Source organism: Anolis sagrei, chromosome 4, assembly GCF_037176765.1.
Source record: "Anolis sagrei isolate rAnoSag1 chromosome 4, rAnoSag1.mat, whole genome shotgun sequence".
Classification (NCBI taxonomy): Eukaryota; Metazoa; Chordata; class Lepidosauria; order Squamata; family Dactyloidae; genus Anolis; species Anolis sagrei.
Window position 1 is genome coordinate 89,539,294 of NC_090024.1, and position 23,382 is coordinate 89,562,675.

The following is a 23,382-nucleotide window of genomic DNA, read 5'->3' on the forward strand; positions in this document are numbered from 1 at the left end:
TCTAACACCCTTATTTCTCTCTCTAGCTATATACCTATCTATCTATCTACCTTTTCTTTCTCTCTGGATCTCTATTTAGTACATTTCTTTATTTATATTAGATATCTAACACCATTTCTTAGTTATCTCTGTCTATCTCTGGATCCCCTACCTAACATACTTCTTTATTCCTCTCTATATACACAGATACATATCTAACACCCTTCCCTACCTACCTACCTACCTATTATTATTATTTCGGATCTATCTATCTATCTATCTATCTATCTATCATTTATCTATCTATCCTCTCTCTCTCTCTGGATTCCTATCTAGCCCTCTTCTTTACTTCTCCCTCTCCCTTTTCCCCTTCCCCAGGGCCAACCCACCCAATGAATGGAGCGGGGGGTTTCGCGCTTTGCCGCCTTTTTGGCCCGGGCGACCCTCCTTCCCTCCTTTCTGCCTCCCTCCCAGGGCGGACCACCCAGCCTCGCGCCCGGCCCTGGAGAAACCCGGGCAGAGCGAGGCAGAGAGAAGGAAGGCGCAGCAGCCATGGCGGGTGTGTGAATTGCAATGAGTGCCTGGGAGGGGGAAAGAGGACGGGCGACAGAGGCGGCGGCGCCTTTGACGGAAGGAATCGGCGGCTTCCCTCCTTTCCCTTCCCTTCCCTTCCCCTCCCTTTTTTTTCTTGAATGAACCGTGAGGTGGGGCTAAGAAGCAAGGCGCTCCCCTCCTCCGTCTCCTCCCCCTCGGGCTGCAGCCACATTCAGAGAGAGAGAGAGGCAGAGGGAGAGGGGGGACCGACCGGCCTCCCCAGCAGCACAGGAAAAGGAGGAGCAGGAGGCCGCTGGGCATTGGGGTAGTGGAGGGGTAGTAGTAGTAGTAATAGTAGTGAAGGGCATTGGGGAAAAAGCAGGAGGAGGGAAGGGAAGCAGTCAAGACCCGCCCCATTCTCCCCCTCCTTTGCCTTATGGGATATTTAAAAAGGCAAAGAAGGGGAACCCTCCAACTACTTTCTTTTTGAGTTCTGCAGTCCAGAGTTTTCAATCAGTCCAGACTGGGAGATCTTGAGCTGCTGAATGGAGACCCCGCAGCACCACCACGCTGCCCTGGGAAGCTCTCTCCCTCATTCAAAAAGCCTGCCTTGAACTATGCCTTTCCCGGATCCTTTGGCTCCTTTCTGCTTCTGCTTCTTCTCGCCTTGTTGGTGGTTCATCCCACCGCCGGCTTGGCTTCCCTGTCCTGAAAGTTAGGAGGCCGGCTTTCTGAGTTTTGACATCTCCTTGGAAATGTCACTCAAACAGGAGCCTTGGAAGCGTTTTTGGAAATCCCAACAGTCCTAAAGAGGTTGAAAGCTGCTTTTCCATCTTTTGCTTTTTCTGGTTTGGACTCCTCCAAAAGACCCTTTTGCATTTTCCCCTCATGATGTTTTTTCGGTTCTATTTTCCAGTAAGGAAACTTCACAGAAAATGATATTTCTCATCCAAGTAAGTATCTTAAATTGGTGGGATACTTTGAGTAACTTAATGTTATTATAAAGAAAAGAGGGGAAAATCCACTGGGGACTTTGAGGCCTCTTCCACACAGCTGTATCAAATCCACTTTGAACTGGATTATTTGGCAGTGTGGACTCAGATAACCCAGTTCAAAGCAGATAGTGTGGAATTTTTCTGCCTTGATATTCTGGATTATTTGGCTGTCTTGGAGGGCACTGAGATATGTAAGGCACCTTCTACACAGCTGTATCAATTCTGCATTGAACTGGATTATGTGCCAGTGTGGATTCAGATAACCCAGTTCAAAGCAGGTATTGTGGGATTTTCTGCCTTGATAGTCTGGGTTATATGGCTGTGTTGAAGGACCCTGAGATTTGTAAATCCCCTTCCACACAGCTGTATCAAATCCACATTGAACTGAATTATAAGATAACCCAGTTCAAAGCAGATATTGTGGGATTATTCTGCCTTGATATTCTGGGATATAGGGCTGTGTGGAAGGGCACCGAGATATGTAAGGCCCCTTCCACACAGCTGTATCAAATCCACATTGAATTGGATCATATGGCAGTGTGGACTCAATTCAAACCCAATTCAAAGTAGATATTGTGGGGTTTTCTGCCTTGATATTCTGGGTTGTATGGCTGTGTGGAAGGGCCCTGAGTTGAATGTGCTTTGCATGCATTTGCATTGGAGGTTGCTCAGCGTAGTAAATCATTTGGAATGGCAGGGTTTGGTGTTTTGTTTTTCTCTTGGGGAAACCATGTGTGTGCGTGTGTGTACACCATCCTCTTCATTCATGTCCTAGCTCAGAAGGAAGGGAGGGGGAAAGTGCACCTGATGTCAAATAAGTGTCTGTTTTTCTTATTTTAGTTGCATTTCTGCACGAAGGAAGGAAGGCTTCTGAAAACAGACTTCTCATGATAAATATTACCTGTGGAATACAGTATTGGCTGCCTTTGAAATCTGCTTTCCATCGTGGATCACAAACTGAAGAGGAAACGCTGGGAAGGCGGAAATACCTTTGAGACCCCGAGGACTCCCCCACACCTCAACCAATGGAACTGCATGGAGTGAAACAACTGGATTATATATAAACACCGGCACTTATTATTACTGGCTGCTTTTTTCCCCCCTCTGGGTCGGTGGGGGACATTTCATCTGCTTCTGTGTCTTTTTTTCCACCACCCTCATCCTACCGCTTATTGTCCACCATGGCTCATCCTGGGATAAGAGGTTACGATAACAGGGAAATCGTGCTGAGGTACATCCATTACAAGCTGTCGCAGAAAGGATATGACTGGGTTGCCAGTGGAGACAGAGGAAACCTTGCTGCTGCTGCTGCTCCTGCTGCTCCAACTGTGCCAGCATCTCTTTCTCCAGAGCTGCCCAATTCTGCTCCTGTGAGTACCAATGCCCCCGAGGAAGAACCGGACCGGGTGCCACAGGTTGTCCACACAACGTTACGCCAAGCCGGAGACGAGTTCTCCCGGCGCTATCGGAGGGACTTTGCTCAAATGTCTGGCCAGCTGCATTTGACCCCCAGCACTGCCAGAAGTCGTTTTGTGGCCGTGGTGGAAGAGCTCTTTCAAGACGGAGTGAACTGGGGGAGGATTGTGGCATTCTTTGAATTTGGTGGCCTGTTGTGCGTGGAGAGTGTCAGCCGGGAGATGTCCCCCCTTGTGGACAATATTGCTGTGTGGATGACAGAGTATCTGAACCAGTACCTGCACAACTGGATCCAGGAGAACGGAGGCTGGGTAGGTGGCCATTGTGTCTTTTTTTGTTTCAAGGTCATACATCACTGAAATGCCCATTCCGGTGTCATGAATGACTTGCGTGACCAGTGGTTCCCAGTGTGGTGTCACTTGTTTAGTTGTTTCAAGGGTGTTTTGCTTATTCCGAACAAGTTATTATAGATAGCAGCCACCTAATATTGATGTCTTAACACTAAACACCCGTCTTATACGTTCGCACTTCCCAGTGGTCCTGTGGAAGAGGGTGAATGTTGTATCGTAACTATTTCACATGCAAGGGACTTTGGATGAATGTTGCCAGATTAAGGAAGACATCAAAAATGAAGTATTTCAGGCTGTGCTGTTGCTGTATATGTGTCTGGTCTTTTGATGATTACATTGAGCTGGTGTCAAGTTAAAATCTTGTTTCAATCAAGCATTAATCACTAATGTCATTCATGGGTTGTGTGAAATTTGATGGTAAAATGAGATCACTGTTAAAGTACAAATGAGAGGAAAAGTTGTGATGCTGTGTCTGAGCCATGTCACGTGGGGACTATCTTTTGGACAAATCTGAAGAAGCAGAAGGAGAAAGTAGATTATCAGTATCTGAATTAATAGATTCTTTATTATGTGATCCTAAAAAAAAATCAAACTCCACATGGCTGAAATCTTTTATGCATGGTATGTCCCATAATCTAATAATATCATGTAATTGTACTTCAAGGAGCCCCAGATGGTGCAGTAGGTTAAACCACTGAGCTGCTGAAAGGTCAGTGGTTCGACTCCGGGGAGCAGGGCAAGCTCCTGCTGTTAGCCACAGCTTCTGCCAAATTAGCAGTTCGAAAACATGCAGATGTGAGTAGATCAATAGGCACCGCTTTGGCGGGAAGGTAATGGCACTCCATGAAGTCATGCTGGCCACATGACCTTGGAGGTGTCTAAGGACAATGCCAGCTCTTTGACTTAGAAATGGAGATGAGCACTACCCCCTAGAGTTGGACAAGACTAGACTTAATTTCAAGGGGAAACTCTTACCTTTACTTTACCTACATGTACTTCATGGCACTTCCATTGTTTTAGCATACTTATTCTACTGATTGGGAGAAAAATGAGAAAAAAATCAAATAAATTAAGTGTTTGCCATGTTCTTTTTTGCCATTTGGGTAAAATTATAACTCTGTTATCTATATGCAGAACACAACCCTGTGAAGCAGGCTATGGTTGTACTGGTGAGCATGGTTTTCATAAAGAAAAAGGAACTGAATATTCTCATAGCCGTAAATAAAACAATGTACGTTTTAAAAACTCTTTTCCAGAATATCTTATTTAAAGATTCTTAGAGTTGTTTGGATGGAAAAATAAGAGACAAATCCTATTTTGAAAATCTGAATATGTTTTCTTCAAGTTGATGTCAAGTATGTAACACTCTGTGTGTGTGTGTGTGTGTGTGTGTGTACATAAGAGAGAAATCTAGCTTTAAGAAAAGTTGAGTTTTCCATAGAGAAGTCGATGACAGAAGGGAAGATGTAAGTGTTCTAGGAAGGATAGTTATTACTGTAGATAAGTCATGCTACCTTTCCCCCTATCTTTTAAAATGTAATTTAATCCTATTTTGTCCTGAGGAAGCATCTCTGTGTACATAACTGTTGCTTTATTAACTGGAGCAACTGCGCTTGCTGATTAGTATTCATCCGGCAATTCTCAACTTCTATGATTTGCTTTGCTCAGTGTGTGTGTTTCTGACTGTCTGTCTCCATGATAAAAAATGGTAAAAATAAATCTAGAAACATGGGAGACAAGGGGAGAAAAGTGAGTGTATTTTGTGCTGTATAAAAGTGGTCTTACTTGGGTTATGACACCCCATCCTTTTGTCAAAACTAGGGATTTTCTTAAGAATGTGTGTTTTAAATATTATATCTCCATTCTGTGTTGTTGAGAATCTTTAAGATCTGAGAATGCTTGCTGTTATCATTAGAAAAAAATCTCTTTGATCACTTAAAAACAGAGAGAATATAGACTACAATTGTTCCAATGACACCTTTTGTTTAGTCAACTCTGTTTAGTGTGTTGTGACTTTTGTCCCGAGGGAAAAAAATAAATCCTTTCACATTTTCTTCTGGACCAGCCCAGCACCTGCTCTTCAAACCTTTGTTGATAATATATGTGCCACCTTTGTTTATATAAGTAGTAGACTATTAACAATACTGGCAGCTCCAGCAGAGCTTAGGACAAAATAGATGTCGCTCCAGTACAGCTTTTCAGCTTTTAATGGGATCTTACATGTATCTGTAGTCAGGAAAGATTGATGCAAATATTTAGCTTCAGGACATGAGCTGTAAAGATCTAGAAGCTTAATATCTCAACATTATGAAGAATAATGGCTACTCAAAGTGAGTGATATGTGACAACTGGCATTAACCTGATGCTATGGATGATGTTTCCACTCTTTGATCATCAACATGATGCTATGGGTGATGTTCCCACTATTTCATCATCAACATGATGCTATGGGTGATGTTCCCACTCTTTGGTCATCAACATGATGCTATGGATCATGATGCTTAAAATTTCTTGGAAGTCCCAGGGCTGGGTTCCACCTTGTTCATCATTGCAATATCAAAAGTTGACCTGCTCATGTGGCTGCATGTAGGACCTTCCTGACTCTTCATATCCATTGCAATACATTTCTCTTCAAGTTCACACATCTAACTGCCAGTCACCAAAGATCCATATTGATCAAGTGATATACATGCACTTCTGAACTGAGCTGTTATCGTCAAACCTTCAGCTTCCCATTGTGCAAGGCAAGGGCCATGTATTTCAGAAAAAGAAGTATCCGATGAACTAAACGTATCAAGAATGCCTGAACTGAGCATGCCAAAAACGGATCTTTCAAAAGTCTTTTCTCAGCAAGAGCTGGTTTTATTTTTATCCCCCCCCCCAAAAAAACCCCAACTTTTATTTCCTAGACAGAGGAAGGAGAAACACATGACTTGATTTCTGAGTGGCGCAAGAGGATGCAAAATATTTGAAATATTATAGTATTTTAAAGCAGGACATTAAATAACCACTGTAGAAACATAGTATAGGCCATTTAGCCATCTTTGGGAAACCTTAACATTTACATTCCACTGATTCCAGTAAATGTTTCCTTATCCTGTGAATTGATTTTAATTTCTTATATAACTCCCAGCACCTCTGGAAAATGGCTATCTGGAATAGTGATGGAAGGAGAAAAACTTATGATTTCCATTTAATCTCCATTTTAATTGCAACCCCTTATTCAGTTTTGATTCAGGTAGAAGACAGAGAAACAAGCCTGCTCTGTTTTTCCTATGACTTCCCCTTACATGTTTATACATGGCCCTCATGATGTCTCCTCTCAGCCTTCTCTTCTGCAGGCGAAACATGCCCAACTCTTTAAGCCGCTCCACATTGGGCTTGTTCTTCAGACCTTTGATTGTTTTAGCCACCCTAAAATGATCAGAACATTGCACAAATCAAAATTTATTTTCCCATTTCCCTGTGCTATGAAAATGAGTTTCTGCTGCCCTGGAGACTAGGACATGGAACAATGGCTTCAAACTACAGGAAAGGAGATTCCACATAAACATTAGGGAAAACTTCCTAACTGTGAGAGCTTTTCAGCAGTGGAACTCTCTGACCCTGAGTGTGGTGGAGGCTCCTTCTTTGGAGGCTTTTAAACAGAGGCTGGATAACCATCTTTCAGGGGTGCTTTGAATGCGAATTTCCTGCTTCTTGGCAGGGGGTTGGACTAGATAGCCCATGAGATCTCTTCCAACTCTATGATTCTAATGGCCAGGCTTAGAGCTTGATAATGTTACCTTTTTTGCTGCGACATCAAGAATATCACAGCTAACATGGTTGTGTTCATTTCTTTAAAGTTGCATTTATATTCCATCCTTTCTCCAGTGTGGCATATTTTGTGCTCCTCTTTCCCTACGATCATCATAACTATCCTGCAAAGCTCAGCCCTAAGCCATCACAATTCAAGGTGCTGGTCTTAACCTACAAAACCCTATACGGTTCTGGTCCAGTGTATCTGTCCGAACGTATCTCCCTCTATGTCCCACCTCGGAGTTTGAGATCATCTGGGGAGGCCCTGCTCTCGACCCCACCACTCTCACAAGTGAGGCTGGTGGGGACGAGAAGCAGAGCCTTCTCAGTGGTGGCCCCCCACCTGTGGAATTCACTCCCGGGGGAAATCAGAACAGCACCAACCCTCCTCTCCTTCAGGAGGAGGGTGAAGACATGGCTGTGGAACCAGGCCTTTGGGCAACCAGGCAATTAGACAATGACAACCAAATAAGACAATCAGATGTGTGAGATCGGCAGGATTGTCGAAATGGAACCAAAACAGATCTTTGAGTTAATTGTACACTGATGGGTAGGAGGAAGTTCCAGGTTTGTATTGTTTTTACTGATTTTATCATCTTACTGATTTTATTGGATAATGTTGAATTGTGGGAATTTGTACTGTTATATTTTTTGTGATGATTGTTTGTGTAGCAGGCGTCTAAGTGCGCCTTGCAGCTGTAAGCCGCCCTGGGTCCCCTTCGGGGTGAGAAGGGCGGGGTACAAGAACCCCAAATAAATAAATAAATAAATAAATTAGTTTCATGAATGAAATGGTACTTGAGGAATTCATCCAATCTACCTTCTAACCATTACAGCAAAGTGGCTCTGGTACTATAAGTATTTACACACTTCACTCTGATATAGCCCAGAATCTTGTAGCTTGATTATACATGTAACTCTCTAGACTCAAGGATTTCTGGGTTTATATGATGAAGGAGATATGGAATAGATGAAGTGGCCAAACTACAAGAGTCTACAGTAGGTAAGACTAAACTGTCAATTTAGCCTGGCCTGACACTCTTATGAAATCTCTTCACCCTTTACTTCTGGTTAATACCCAGTGAGATCTTTTTTAAAAATCTATATAGATAACAGCTATTAGAGAGATAAAGGTTTATTGCTCTTTAGACAATACTGTCAATCTAGTGCACTGACATATAATATCATTTCCTGAACTCTGTAACTTGACCAAGTGAGTTATGCATGTTTTGGCTTATTCTAAGCAAATAGAACGAGACTTTTAACATACATGCATTTTATAAGGAATTTGATTTCTTTCCTCCCTGAAGATGTGTGTTCTTTGGAAATAGGGAGGGAGGGAAGGAAGGAGAAGGCTCTCTGGTGGAAAAAATGCCTTCTGGAGTCATGCACTGATCTGCTGACTTTATGTTTGGCCTGTTTTTACACGCTTTTATTCTGCTGTAACTAAACTGTAGTTCTCCTTTGTTCCAGTTGACTGATTGCCTGATCTGCTCTCCAACTTTCTGTTGTGCTTTCTAGTCACTGACGCAGTTCCACTCTCCTAAAATGTCAGTGGTCACAGAATACCAGAAACCCTCCAGAAATTAGAGCCGTTAACATCAGCATTTCTCCTTCTTTTCTTTTTCCCTTCTGGATTGTAACTAGATAATCTCTCCTTTCACATAGAACAACCCAAACAGAAAAAGATGCACAAACACACATGCTGTGATTTTTTTTAGTTTGTTTCTGCCTGTATCTTGTCAGTAAACTCATAATTCAGTTTTTCTACCTGAAGTTCAGCAGTCTTGCAACACAGTTGAAAGTATTTTAGCGATGGAAGAAAATAGAGATGTCTTTGTTATGTGATATGTTTGGAATTTGTTTTAGGCACAGAGTGCATGAAGTTTAAAGGTTTAGTGAGGTTATCTGATTGCACCTTTTCCACACAGGCTGTTTATTGAACTTGATGGGGACTTTTTTCAGCTCTCAGATGGCATTGGATGAGATCCATGGAATGTTAAATTTGTAAGATGAACTTTAAGCTCCCACACAGTGGTATAAATAAAGGGGAACTGCGTCGGGAGTAGCTAGAGCTGTGAGACTTCAACACTGGCACAAAACAGAAGCTGAGGTTTTCTTTCTGAAGTCTCTCTCTTTCTCTCTCTCTGTCTCTCTTTCTGTGTGTGTGAGAGAGAAAGAGATTGCAAACGTATGCTGAATGTACTCCAGTTCTTGAAAAGCACATGGCTAATAGTGGGTTTGAATAGATTTATTTGGCAAGACAGTAAAGCTCTCTCATTGGAAGGTACTTTTTTTGCAGTAAGAAGGCTGTATGCATGCTCTTACAGAACATTCGTTCCCAGTTTGATGCCACTTACACCTCAAAGCATTCATTTATTATATTCAGATAGAAAATTCTATAATATGAAGAAAGGAGCAGAGGCTGTATCTCATTTTTCCCTTGACCATTGGCTAAAGAGTATGAAGCTAGGGAAGCAGGCACATGATATCTACTAATTCTAGTTGAGCCAAGATTTTCACCCCTCATTTAACTGCCAGATATTAAGCTTGAGTAGCAAACTTTTCCTTTTGATGTTTGGGAGCTGTGACCAAAGTTGTTATACATCTTTTTTTCTCCCTCAAACTGAAAAATAGAGGTGTTTTTTCCCCCTATGATTCAATTATATCCATGCAGAAAATGCTGGTTCTGGAAATCTGCAACTGAACAGTAATAAATACCATAACTATGATCAGAGAGTTGAGTGTATTGGCAATGAGCACATATTTCTTTTCATGGCAGTTCATGTCCTGTATTTTTCATATCATATGTAAGGTGGTGGGGGTTTTCAGTATTATAAATGCTTGATCACAGAGTCACCCAACGTTGTCTGTTATCTAAAACAAATGCTTTAGTATCTATTTAGAGGGATTCAGATTTACGTATCTCCCCTCCCTCCTGAAATGTACATCAAAGAACCAATTCTGACCAAATTTTGTATTTATATTTATGATAGGGTTACCTTAGGGTCACCCTAAGTTGGAAATAGTTTGAAGGCGCACAACAACCACAATCATTAACATCCAAAACATTTTTGAACAAGTTCAGAACCTATGAGCAAGGTTTGGTTCCCTTCTTCCCAAGCAAATTACTAATTTTGATCAATCTTAGAATGAAATCCGTTTAAATGATTGTAGGTGCTGCCATCCACATCCGCAATCATAAGCAAAATCAAAATCAACCTAAGTAATACTAGTACATTTCTTTATAATTTATATAAGAATATAGGAAGTTCACTTACACCAACTTGGAAATGCTTTGTTTAAGCCAGGCCTGAACAACTTGTGGCCCTCCAGGTGTTTTGGACTTCAGTTCCCAGAATTCCTCACCATTGCACAACCTAGGTAGGGCTTATGGGAGTTGGTGGCCCAAACATCTGGAGAACCACAGGTTGTGCAGGCCTGGTTGAAGCCAAAGATGGTGAATGCAAAACTCTGAATGCAAAAAGTCTGAGTTCGGGCTCAGACTATTTGACAAACCACATCCCTGCCTGTAAACCCACCAGGACACTGCGATCATTGGAGGGGGCCCTCCTCTCGGTCCCACCCTCGTCTCAAGCATGGCTGGTGGAACGAGAAAGGGAGCCTTCTCCGTGGTCGCTCATTCCCTCTGGAACTTCCTCCCTAAAGAAATTAAAATAGCCCCTTCTCTCTTCTCCTTTAAAAAAGGATTGCACACCAGAATGCACACCATTTAATTGCTTTACTTTTTTGTGTCTGGCATTGAATGTTTGCCATTTTTTTCTTTTTGGAAGCTGCCCTGAGTCCCTCCGGGGAGAGAGGGCGGGTTAAAAATAAAGTTTATTACATTATTAATTATTATTTGAGATTGCAACTTCCACCATGTCTCACTATCGGCTCTGTTAGAAAGTAATATAGCAGTTGTCAAAAACATCTACAGGGCAACGGATTCTCTGTCCCTGATCTAGAATAGTATTATCAGCACTAATTGGCAGGGACATTACTTGGCATGTCTGCTTAGAGTTCTCTTGGTGACTTCATAGAATCATAGAATCATAGAATCAAAGAGTTGGAAGAGACCTCATGGGCCATCCAGTCCAACCCCCTGCCAAGAAGCAGGAATATTGCATTCAAATCACCCCTGACAGATCCTTTGGAGCAATACTCCATTATGCCATCATAAGGAACTTTCTGAAGTTCAAGTTGGGATAGAGAAGTAAGCTGCTCTGCTTACTTCTCAGGGACCACATATGCCTTCACTTTGATGCCCACAACCATTTCATTTCTGATGCTGAAAAAACCCATATGCTGCCATAGCCACTTCCACTAACTTAGTTATGCTGGTCATCAGGATCATGGTTTAAGTTCATCACCATGCTATATTACTGCATCTGACACTCATCCAATACAGGTCCATATAGATAGAATGAAATGACTTCAGCAGGTTGCCCCAGACAGTGCACACTTCTGCAACTGTACAACTACATTATCTACATTATCTATTTCGACCACTTCTGCTTCAAGTGCTGTTTCTCGAAGTTTGCTAGTAATAAGATGGGGGGCCTTCTTTAGTGTTCAGTCAAGAGTGGTGGCTGTATCCTACCTCTCAACCACTCTCCAGAGTTTGTAAAGTTAATTTAAAATAATTATGGTACTAATTGCTTTAAAAGTAGTTACTGTACTTTCCCCATTCCTCCTTAGTGATTGAAATGGTTCCTTTCTGGTTACATTAAAAACCATCTGGATGGTACAAGTGCCTGGGCAGTTATACAAAACAAGCTTCCTACCTTGCTGTGGCTTCAGTGCCAACAACAGGGCATGAATTGCAGCACAGGGCAGTACTTGAACCATGAGTTATTCCTCCTTCTCTATTTATTGACGTAACAGTTGAATCAGAGGAGTGAAGTTTCCTCTCATTGAACTAGAATTCTAATGGAAAACAGCAAAGGGCTTATTCTACTATATAGTATCATTTTGAGTACTAACTTTCAATACAGCTTCCCAAAAGACAACATGCAGCCTCCATGAGGTTATTAATATTCTCTCAGATCATACCCCATACCAATCTGGGTTTTCTCATATTGAAAAAATAAATAAATGAGAGTTCTGCAGGACATTCCAGTCTCTGTTTGATGGTGTGCATTCTGATGATATAATCTTTCACTTTAGTAGAGGTATACTTTCCATGATGGTAGTAATGACATGCATGGTATTCCTTGGCTGCCTTTAGTTATTGTTATGCTTGGGTCATTGCTAATATAAAATCCCTTAAGCAGCTGTTTTGTGGAGATCACAATTAACTGAGAAATAGGCTAGCCAAGAAATATGGAGAAATTAGAAGTCAGCACTTGAATATTGTGGTGTCTGCATTCATTGACTTTGCTATTTTCTAAATCTTAGTGAATTTTGTTCTAACAAGCAAGAATGAATAATTTAACATCTCCTCTTTGCTGCCCATCTTTGAAGACTATTCACACTTTTTGGACTTACTCTGTGCAAAAAAACCCCCATGCTTTTGTGCAGTAATCTGCATTTTTAATGCGGAAATCTTGTCATCTTTGCAGGAAATACTATGTTATATTGAGAAGGCTTATTTTCTATGGAAAAATGTTGTTTTGGCTATCACTGCTTATGTTGCCGTATGTTGCAACTTCTGCCCATCATCACTCTCTTACCACTGAAACCTGGGCCAAGATTTTAGCTTTCCTTTCCCACTATTGGGTGAATGAGGAGGAGGAGCAGTGGAGACTAAAGACAAGGAAAGTTGAGGTAAAGGCAACAGAATATGTTGAACTTTTCCCAAAAGTGACAGTATGGAGATGGGGGTTCAAGCTACTACATGTAGCACAGGAATAAATAAATTGTATTTGGGTCAGAGAAGGGAGATTTTACAATAATTGTGCACTGTAATTTTAAAAAATTCCAGGATGATTTGAAATTGATGTTCGTGCCTGTTTTCTCCCTTAGGTATACTTTCTCTGGAATGAAACTGGGGACTTATATCTGCAGGAAATAGAATTGTTCATGTTCAACAAGGGTCTATTGTTAACTTACTATGTAAAGGGGCCAGTAAAGTGAATATTGTGTATAAGGACACTGGCTAGGGAGTGTTGATGTACATCTATATTTTCCTATGCAGATTGGAACATTCTCGATTTTTTTCCTGTTAAACAACCCTGCATCTTCACTATTCACTAACAGGATGCCATAGCACCCCTCCTACATAGCTAAGTTATACAATGTAAAGTGCAGTTGAGTTGGACCTCAACCTTAGGGCACAGGATCCCTGCAAAACAACTACATGAAACCATTGGGGGAGATCACCTGGAGTTTTGGAGCTCGATGTCATCTGTATGTAGATGACATCCAACTCTATCACTCCTTTTCACCTGCTGCTAAGGAAGCTGTTCAGGTCCTGAACTGGTGCTTGGCAGCTGTGCCAGTCTGGATGAGAGCTAACAAATTGAAAGTGAATCAAGACAAGATAGAGATACTCCTGGTCAGTCGAAAGGCCAAACAGGGTATAGGGTTACAGCCTCTGCTGGATGGGGTTACACTCCCCCTGAAGGCAGAGGTTTGCTGTTTGGGAGGTTTCCTGGATTCATCGCTAAGCCTGGAACCCCAGGTTTCAGCGGTGGCCAGGGGAGATTTTGCACAATTAAAACTTGTGCATCCGTTGCACCTGTACCTTGAGAAGTCAGACGTGGCCACGGTGATCCACACTCTTTTTACATCCCAAATAGACTACTGCAACATGCTCTATGTGGGGTTGCCTTTGAAGACTGTTTGGAAGCTTCAGGTGGTCCAACGGGTGGCAGTCAGGCTGCTCACTGGAGCGGGGTACAAGGAGCATACAAATCCCCCTGTCACATCAGCTCCACTGGTTGCCAGTCTGCTACCGAGCACAATTCAAAGTGCTGGCTTTACCTTATAAAGCCCCAAATGTTTCCAGCCCAGCTTACCTGTCCAAATGTATCTCCCTCTATGATCCACCTCAGAGGTTAAGATCTTCTGGGGAGGCCCGGCTCTCGGTTCCATCTTCTTTGCAAACGTAACTGATAAGTATGAGAGACAGAGCCTTGTGGTGGCTCCTTTTCTATGGAACTCCCTCCCAAGCTAAATTAGATCAGCTCCCTCCCTCCTGACTTTCAGGGAAAAAAAACTAAAGCATGGCTATAGAACCAAGCTTTTGGTCAGTAACTTAGAATCAGTGCTGTAAGGAATACGAAATAGTGCAGTGATGAATGGGATGTCTCTGGAATTTGGACTGAGTGGTTTTAATTATTGGTTTTAATGTTTGATGTTTTTAACTATTTGGATTTTAGTGTATTTGCTTATTTTATTTATATATATTAGTGTGGCATCAAATTGTTGTCTACTGTAAGGCCACTCTGAGTCCCCTTCGGGGTGAAAGGGGAAGGGTATAAATGTGGTAAATAAATAAATAAAATAAAAGTAGGGAAACTGCAAACATAGACCTCCTATTGTGTTAGAGAACACTTTTCTAGACATTTCTAGGTCCTTGAAGCATAATTCTGTGGTGAACCTCCCTTGAAAGCTCACTGGAGGACATAGAAATACCCAGACCAGTGGTTCTCAACCTGTGGGTACTCAGGTGTTTTGGTCTACAACTCACAGAAATCCCAGCTAGATTACCAGCTGTTAGGATTTCCTGGAGTTGAAGGCCAAAACATCTGATGACCCACAGGTTGAGAATCATTGACCTAGAGGGAGCCTATTTATTTCTGTCAGATGTATGTAGAGCAACACAGAGGCAAATGCAATAATCTGCAAGTAATCAAAATCTGCGAATGCTTAATTTGCAAATGTGGAGGGACAACTGTAGAGATTTCTAGTCTTAACTCATTGGGGAAATTATTTCATTAATTAGTTATTTGTAACTAGTTTCTTTCAAGCTCTGTCTCTGCATCAGTGGTCAGTCGGCAGCTTTAAAGGGCAAAACAAATTTTAAGACTGCCATTCTGACATCGCTCAACATAAATTATTAGTAATCTCCCTATTCAAAATTGTTAATCAGACTATTAGTTCTGAAACAATTCCAGTCAAGCTGTTTACTGTGAAAGTTATTTATAGCCAGTTTCTCATCAAAGCTTATTCTTTCCCCTCCAGTCTCTCTGTGTATGTAGTTTAGGTGGCAAAATTATTGTCGAAGGAAATGTAAATGCCATAAAGAAACATTCCAAACAAAGTGTTCCCTTGAGAACATTTCTACTCCCATCAGATTTTTAGAGAAGCATTTTTGCCTTTGATTCAGGACTAGTTAAGGCTAGTCAATCATACATATTACAATACAATAAACCAAGTTACAGAGAAATTGGACAATGTGGTAAAATTGAAAATACAGCTAAATAGAAAATAAATATTTTTAATACATTACACTATGTAACACGATTTTTATTCCTGGGTTATAAATGTCATTTCCAAATTGGTTCTATCATTAAAAACATGAAAAAGATTTATTAAACAGCAAAAAACATTGTTTTGTGGGGCATCCTGCAGCACATTTTGCTATAGTTTTTCAGTGAATATCTTATAGAGTTTCAACCAATTCAACATAATTTGTGGCTTCCACAAAAACAAAGTTTCTGGAGTATTACAATTACTTTTAAAGTTAAATACAGCACAATTAAACAGGAAATAACACTTTCAAACCAGGAACAGTTTTCTTCCCAAATTTTGTTATATAGTGTAATTATTTTTTCATAATGACATGTTGTTTCAGCAAGTACTTTTCTGTTACTTAACGAGAAGTGTTCACTGTTAATGGCAGAGTGGTTACCTTTTGAACTGGAAATTGCATTTTCCAGGATTTTATGCAACAAGGTGAGCCAAGTGGGACAAGTGCCTCTGGTGTTGAAAGCACATGCATAAGTCAGGAGAGAAAACAATTTTGAGAAGGGGTGTCCCAACCAACTTAACTGTAATTATTCAAACAACGTGCTTTACAAGTTACTTATTAGTCATAATTGTGAGGCCTTATAACGCCAAGAGTACCCATTTTAAATCAGGTGTATCTCTATGAATATGTTACGGGACTTTGACTGCAGTCCTACACATATACCATTGAACTCAGTTGGATTTACTTTGGAATAGTCATGCTTACAAGATCATAGCAATAAACACCGCAGTAATTTGTTTGTTTTGAACCCTCAAAGAAGTGGATGGTCTTTCACTTAAAAAAAAAAGAGCTTTATGCTAGTGCTAACTGCTAAATATAAATAAGCCTCATGGTTGCATTTTGTGATACAGAAAGAAAACTACAGTAGAGTCTCACTTATCCAACATAAATGGGGTAGCAGAACGTTGGGTAAGCGAAAATGTTGGATAATAAAGAGGGATTAAGGAAAAGCCCATTAAATATCAAATTATGTTATGATTTTACAAATTAAGCACCAAAACATCATGTGTTACAACACATCAACAGAAAAAGCAGTTCAGTACATGGTAACGTTATGTAGTAATTACTGTATTTACGAATTTAGCACCAAAACATCACAATGTATCGAAGCAGCTGTGGATCTGGGCAGGAGGCAGACTGCGTTGGATAATACAGAACGTGGGATGAGCGAAGGTTGGATAAGTAAGACTCTACTGTAGTCGCACTAATAAATAGAATTATATATTGAAAAGCAAAAGCATACTTAGTCTTGTTATACTAAATTTCTCTACTAGACACCTCAAGTAGAGTTGGAAGGAGCCTCATAGACCGTGGAGTTGTTCTTGATGTGTGGCTTGAAGTCACTTCCAATTTATGGCCCTAAGATGACCCTATCACAAGGTTTCTTTAGCAAGATTTGTTCAAAGAGGGTTGGTTTGCCTTTGCCTTCTACTGAGGCTGAGAAAATGTTACTTTCCCAAGGCCATCCAGTGAATTTCAAAGTTGAGCAGGGATTCAACTCTGGCCAGATGTACAAACATAGAGCAAATGGTTATGATTTCATATTTGAAGAATAAAACATGGTGTGGTCGTTTGCTGCTGGGCACTGCAGTTCTTTCAGCAAAGGGAACTCTTATCTGCAGCCTCTCAGCTTCATTCTGAACCAGGTATACCTTCTGGCTGAAGCCTATAGAGAACACATCCTATGAATTTAATATAGAGGTTGCTAGTGCCTGGACCACAGTGGCCAAACTATTTCTGAAACTTCTGTTATCCTTGATTAGTGATTGTTGTCATTCTGCCTGAGAGCTAAAGACCAGGAACATCTGGAAGATCAAAAGATTCTCAGTCTTGGTATAAGATATAGTGAAACAGAATAAATGTGTTCAAAGTTGGGAGTTTGGATAATAAATAGATAATAAAAAAGGTGGACTGTCTTGTAGAAACCTGTCGATGTTAGTGCAAATGCTGAGGGTTAGACCCACATTTCATTAAAGGCAGCTGGGCTTGGAGAACTGAACATCCTAGCTGTCTTCCTGAAAATGTTTCATAGAGTGGTAGATGAAGATGTTCCTAAACCAGATAGGAATAATTTTGGGAAGCAGAGCTTTCCATCTAATTCCAGATAATTGATCCAATCCAATATGTAACTGTTTTTTCCTCTTAACTAATGGTCAATAAAATTGTGATGAAATATTAGAAAGTTGTACACTTCCTGGTGCCTGCTGTCCATCGCATGGAAAATGGCTGTGTTCAGACACAGTATATTGTGGACTATCATCTTGCTAATTGAAAAAAATCATTGGCAGATGGAAGAATATAAACCAGACTGTATTAAATCAAGGCTGCAACATTTCGAAGTTTCTGGAATTGAAAGGAAAAGTCAATGTTATCAGTGTGTCATCATTCAATCACTGTTGTGAGCTGGGAAGAATGGTCATACCAATCAGGTATGAGAATGCCATACTGAGTAGTCATTTTATTTATTTTGGAATATATTAGAAATATATTAAGGTAAAGGTTTCCCTTGACATTAAGTTTAGTCGTGTTCAACTCTGGGGATCGGTACTCATCTCTTTTCCTAAGCCAAAGAGCTGGCATTGTGCATAGACACCTCCAAGGTCATGTGGCCATCATGACTGCATGGAGCGCCATTACCTTCCCGTCAAAGGGGTATATATTGATTTACTCTCATTTTCATGTTTCTGAACTGCTAGGTTGGCAGAAGCTGGGGTTAAAAACCGCCAATTTTTCAGTCAGCAAGTTCAGCAGCTCAGCAGTTCAATCTGCTGCACCACTGCATTGGTTATCACGCATTGGTTATTATGTTAAAGAGAAGAGATCTGAAACTATTTACATGATCCTGACCTCCCATCAACAGCTTAACGTGATGATAAACTGGGTCACTTTTTGAGATCAACAATCTCAAAAGGCAAAAGAAGAAATGGTGGGTTATGGAGAAACATTTTGAATGGATTTTCCTGTGATGCTTGCATTGCACAAATTAGTGTCACTTGAATAGATAGTTTAGATTAGCAGAAGCCTGGCTTTAATATAAATGGAAATATTTGCATATTGTTTGGGGGAATAGGCTTCATGCATAGACATTCCTTTTTTGCTTTATTGCTTTTCAGTAGATGAGGAATTTTTATGGAATCACTTAAATTTCTCCTTATGTGTGTTCCTGCAATATTAATAATAAAGCCCTACTCATAGTCTTCTTTTGATGACATAAATGTATCCAAATGTATTATAATGATATATTTTTTATGTCTGTTCTGTGTCCAATAAGTATAAAGTGTTCCACGAATAATATTAGTGATCTAGTCAGTTAGTTTATACTTACAAAATGAGATCTCAAAGTCATGGGAGGATCAGATGGAGACTTCTTTAGGACAAACACTTTTAAAAAAATCTCCATTCCACTCTTATAATATGTTAGGACTACAAGAAATTACATAATTCTGACTCTGGGCCCTTCCACACAGCCATATAACCCAGAATATCAAGATGGATAATCCACAATATCTGCTCTGAATTGAATTATTTGAGTCCACACTGCCATATAATCCAATGTGGATTTTATACTGCTATATGGAAAGGTCCTCTGTCACTCTTGTCTATAACCAACTAAACCTTAAATGTCCCCAAGGTACCAGATCTCTGTCAATTCTGTTTAGTACTTGAGTAGATAGCGACCAGCAAATACTAGATACTGTATGATATATTTCAGAGGAAGGAACTAGTAAAATCACCCTTGAGTATCTATTGCTTTGAAAACCCTGTGAAATCTACGAGCTTGCCATTCATATACATATAAGGAAGGCCTTATTATAAGATATGCATTTATAATGTTCCAGGTATGACATTTTTAGCGTCTAGTGAAGGCCCATTTTTTTTCACCCAAAATGACCATCTTTCTAAGAGCCGCACTGCAGTGTCTCAAGCAATGGATACTCAAGGGTGATTTTACTAGTTCCTTCCTCTGAAATATATCATACAGTATCTAGTATTTGCTAGATAGTTTTAATTGTGTGAAGGTGCTCCTGGCCACCGCTGACACCTGGAGTTCCAGGGTCAACGATGAGTTCAGAATCACCCCCAGACTGCGGACCTGTGTGTACAGAGGGAGTGTGACCCCATCCAACACAGGCTGTAATCCAGATGTACATTATTCGGTCAACAAGTTTAACCCACTGCGCCACCAGGGACTTCTTAATGTTACATACCCTTTGCCAAAGGGAAGATTCCTAAGAAATTTATTTGAAAGAAATAAATTCATTATTTAACTAATATAATAAAACCTGTGTTTAATCATTGCATATGAAGCCCTGAAATCAGAGATACTTATTTAATGAAAAATTAAATCTTTCTCTGGATTTTGTATGGTATGCTCAGTCCACATGCAGTGAGATGTCCCCTTGCTCCTTTCTCTCTGCATATTCCCCCAATCTGTTCCAATGCGAATTTGAAGTTCATGGGGAAACTTACAAGAGGGAAAGCATATCTGTTCCTCTCCACCTCTGAGGATGCCTGAGATAGATGTGGATGAAATATCAGGAGAGTATGCTTCTGGAACATGGCCATACAGCCAAGAAAACTCACAGCAACCCAGTGATTCCATCCATGAAAGCCTTCGACAACAAATATCTGTTCCACTAATGTTCTGCATTCTTTTCATGGTGTGATATTACTTAGTATGGCATGATATCCTTCTGCTTGAAGAATGTCTGCCCTTAACTTTCTATGTTCTGTTCCATCCACAAGATGTTCAAACCTGGAATAGTCCAAGAATTTGGATAAACATATTTTGTCTAATCCTTAAATCCCTGAAAGATTTAGGCATTTGCTAGAACAGAATTAAGTTTTCCACATTTTTTATTGTAGGACTTGGATTGCCCTGTTTTGTTTTGTTTAAAATTTCAGGATGTATGGCTTGGGTTTGGTTTTTCCCTCCTTGTGTATGAGCTTGTTATATTACTACTGATAATGGGCATTTTGAAGAAGAGCTTACATATTTATAGAGCACAATGGGATAGATCTGGACTTCATCATGCAGAAAGCAGACCTGCTGTTAATTTAATCACAACTTAATTGTCCCATTGATTCCAGTAGGTCATATCAAGTGATTAGAGGTCTGTCTACACTGACACACTTGCCTCATAGCCTCTGCAATCGGGACACACAACATTCCTGATTCCTTTGCAGTTTTTTTAAGGGTTTAATCCATTTTTTTGAAATCTTCTCTTTTATCCCAGTTTACCAGAAAATTCAGATTTTTTTGCCTTCCAAAGAAACATTTCATTGCTGTGGATTTGGGAGTAGAGTTAATGGTGGGGAACACACTTGTCTTTCTGTATCCTGATTATGCAAGAACAATCTCAGGGCAAAACATAATGTAACACAAACAATACCTATCAAGGTTTAGAGTCATGATATTAAAAAATCTAATTCACTTTATTTTATTTATTTATCATGTCAGAAGCGAATTGAGAATACAGTAATAATGTATAGAAGAACCACAAACAAAGTTAAAAGTCACCATTATACTAAATTTCCTTTGACCAGAAGAAATTGGCCATTTGGAGTGCCTCTAACATTGCTGTTAGGAGGTCCTTCATTGTGCATGTGGCAAGGCTCAGACTGCATTGTAACAGGTGGTCTGTGGTTTGCTCTTCTCCACACTTGCATGTTGTGGACTCCACTTTGTAGCCCCATTTCTTAAGGTTAGCTCTGCATCTTGTGGTGCCAGAGATGCAGAGCTAACCTGTTCAGTGCCCTCCAAGTCATCCAGTCTTCTGTGTGCCCAGAAGGGAGTCTCTCATTTGGTATCAGCCATGGATTGAAATTCCTGGTTTTAGCCTGCCACTCTTGGAGTCTCGCTTGCTGAGGAGTTCCTGTGAGTATCTCTGTAGATTTTAGGAAGCTGTTTCTTGATTTAAGGCATTGGTATGCTGGCTGATATTCGAACAGAGGATGGGCCGGAGATGTCAATGCATTGGTCCTTTCATTACAGAGTGCTACTTCCCGATGGATGTCAGATGGTGCAATACCGGCTAAACAGTATAATTTTTCCAGTGGTGTTGGGCGTAGACATCCTGTGATAATACAGCATGTCTCATTAAGAGCTACATTCACTGTTTGAACATGGTGAGATGTATTCCACACTCTGCATGCATATTCAGCACAAGGACAGATGTCTTCACTGTGTCTGGTTGTGATCCCCAGGCTGTTCCAGTCAGCTTTCATATGATATTATTTCTCTCTGTTCACTGTGTCTCCCATTTATTTTCATTTATATAGTGGAGCAAACAAGTAGATATGAAGATCCATGTTTCATATGGATAAGGGGCATATCTACATTATGGAAATAATGCAGTTCGACACTAACTGCCATTGCTCAATATTATGGAACCATGGGAGTTGTAATTTTACAAGGCCTTTACCCTTTTCTGCCAAAGAGTGCTGAAGTCACAGCAAACTACAAATCTCAGCATCCCATAGTATTGAGCCATGACAGTTAAAGTGACGTCAAAATGCATTTATTCTCTGATGTAGATATACTCGTTGTAGGTAAGCTTAACATACTCTGGAAAGATGATTGATGTTTGTGGTATGATGAATCATAAGATCTGGTGCTTTGCATTTTTATGCTCAGAAACCAAGAAAAACAATCATTCCAAAAGGCCTGAGAATAAATATGCATTAGAATAATTTGTCTTGTACTTTTAATTGATCAAAATCATTAATAATAAGAATAAATGGAATAACTTACTTAGGTTTTTAATGTAGGACAGGGGAATACCCAATCATGTAAGCTATCAATTGTTTAAAGTTGGGGGGCATTTTTTATTTTACCTCTAAAGGGGTTGTTTTTCTTGAACAGTCATTTGCCTTATTTTAGACACACCCTACATGTTCTTTCCACAGCACAGAGAGTCCCAGTGACATGTTCTGCACAATATTCCATCTATTTTTATACTTTGCCTCTCTTTATAAACAAAGGCACCATTTGTAATCCCCACCTATCCAGCGAAATCATTTCCATTATGCCTGGTTTAATTTATACAAAACCCACCAAAGGAAAAAAAAAGGAAAAAGAAAAGGGCCCTATTGCAGTATTTCCATAAAACCATTTGCAACAGGATGCCTGCTCTGTGGATGATCAGGATGAAAGTGCATTTTAACATTCTGCCAGGAAATTAAACTGTGAGGGGAACCCTAGAAACATTTTCAACCATCAACACAATTTTAGAAACATGTGTCAGTAAGCTGTTACATGCCTCATGAGTTTTCATTATTTGTTGCTTTTTCTTGGCAAGCAGTGTGTTTTTATATATGAAAACATGTATATATCCTGTCGTTGATAAGTAAAGGGCTCAAAGCAGAAGCAGTTATGAAAGGCTGGATCTACACTGCCATATAATCCAGTTTCTGAATCCTGGATTGAACTGGATTATATGGCAGTGTAGACTCATGTGATCCAGTTCAATGCAGTCAATCTGCATTCAGAAACTGGATTATATGACAGTATAGAACTCGCCAAAGTGTGCATCACATCCATACATTCATCCCAGCCAGGCATGTTGCCGGGGGGGGGGGAGGGGCTTGAGGGGCTTCAGCCCCCCCTCCCCTGAAATTCTCAGGGTGGTCTGTGAGAACGCCTTACTGGTACATTATTTAAACTGTTATCTTTATTCATATCATGATCTGATCACCATGCTCAGTATATCCCATATGCATGGGGGTATTGGGGTAACAATACAAAAGGTTTGCTAGGATAGACCCTCTTTCACTCAGACTCAGCCCCCCCCCCCCGAATCAAACTCAGCTCCCCCCGAAACAAAATCCTGGCTATGGGCCTGATCCTAGCATTTCTATGAATGTTAATTGAGAACTGTAGGAAAGATCT

The 23,382-nt window shown here is 40.4% G+C and overlaps 1 protein-coding gene across 1 annotated transcript in view; it reads left to right on the plus strand.

Annotated features, from left to right (window-relative positions):
- The first annotated feature begins 458 nt into the window (after positions 1–458).
- BCL2 (BCL2 apoptosis regulator) overlaps positions 459–23,382 on the plus strand; it is a 172,665-nt gene continuing 149,741 nt past the window's right edge. The window contains exons 1-2 of the mRNA XM_060774718.2: positions 459–1,466; positions 2,349–3,235. Coding sequence (XP_060630701.2) covers positions 2,690–3,235 — 546 coding nt within the window. The 5' untranslated portion in view covers positions 459–1,466; positions 2,349–2,689. The remainder of the gene's footprint in view (positions 1,467–2,348; positions 3,236–23,382) is intronic.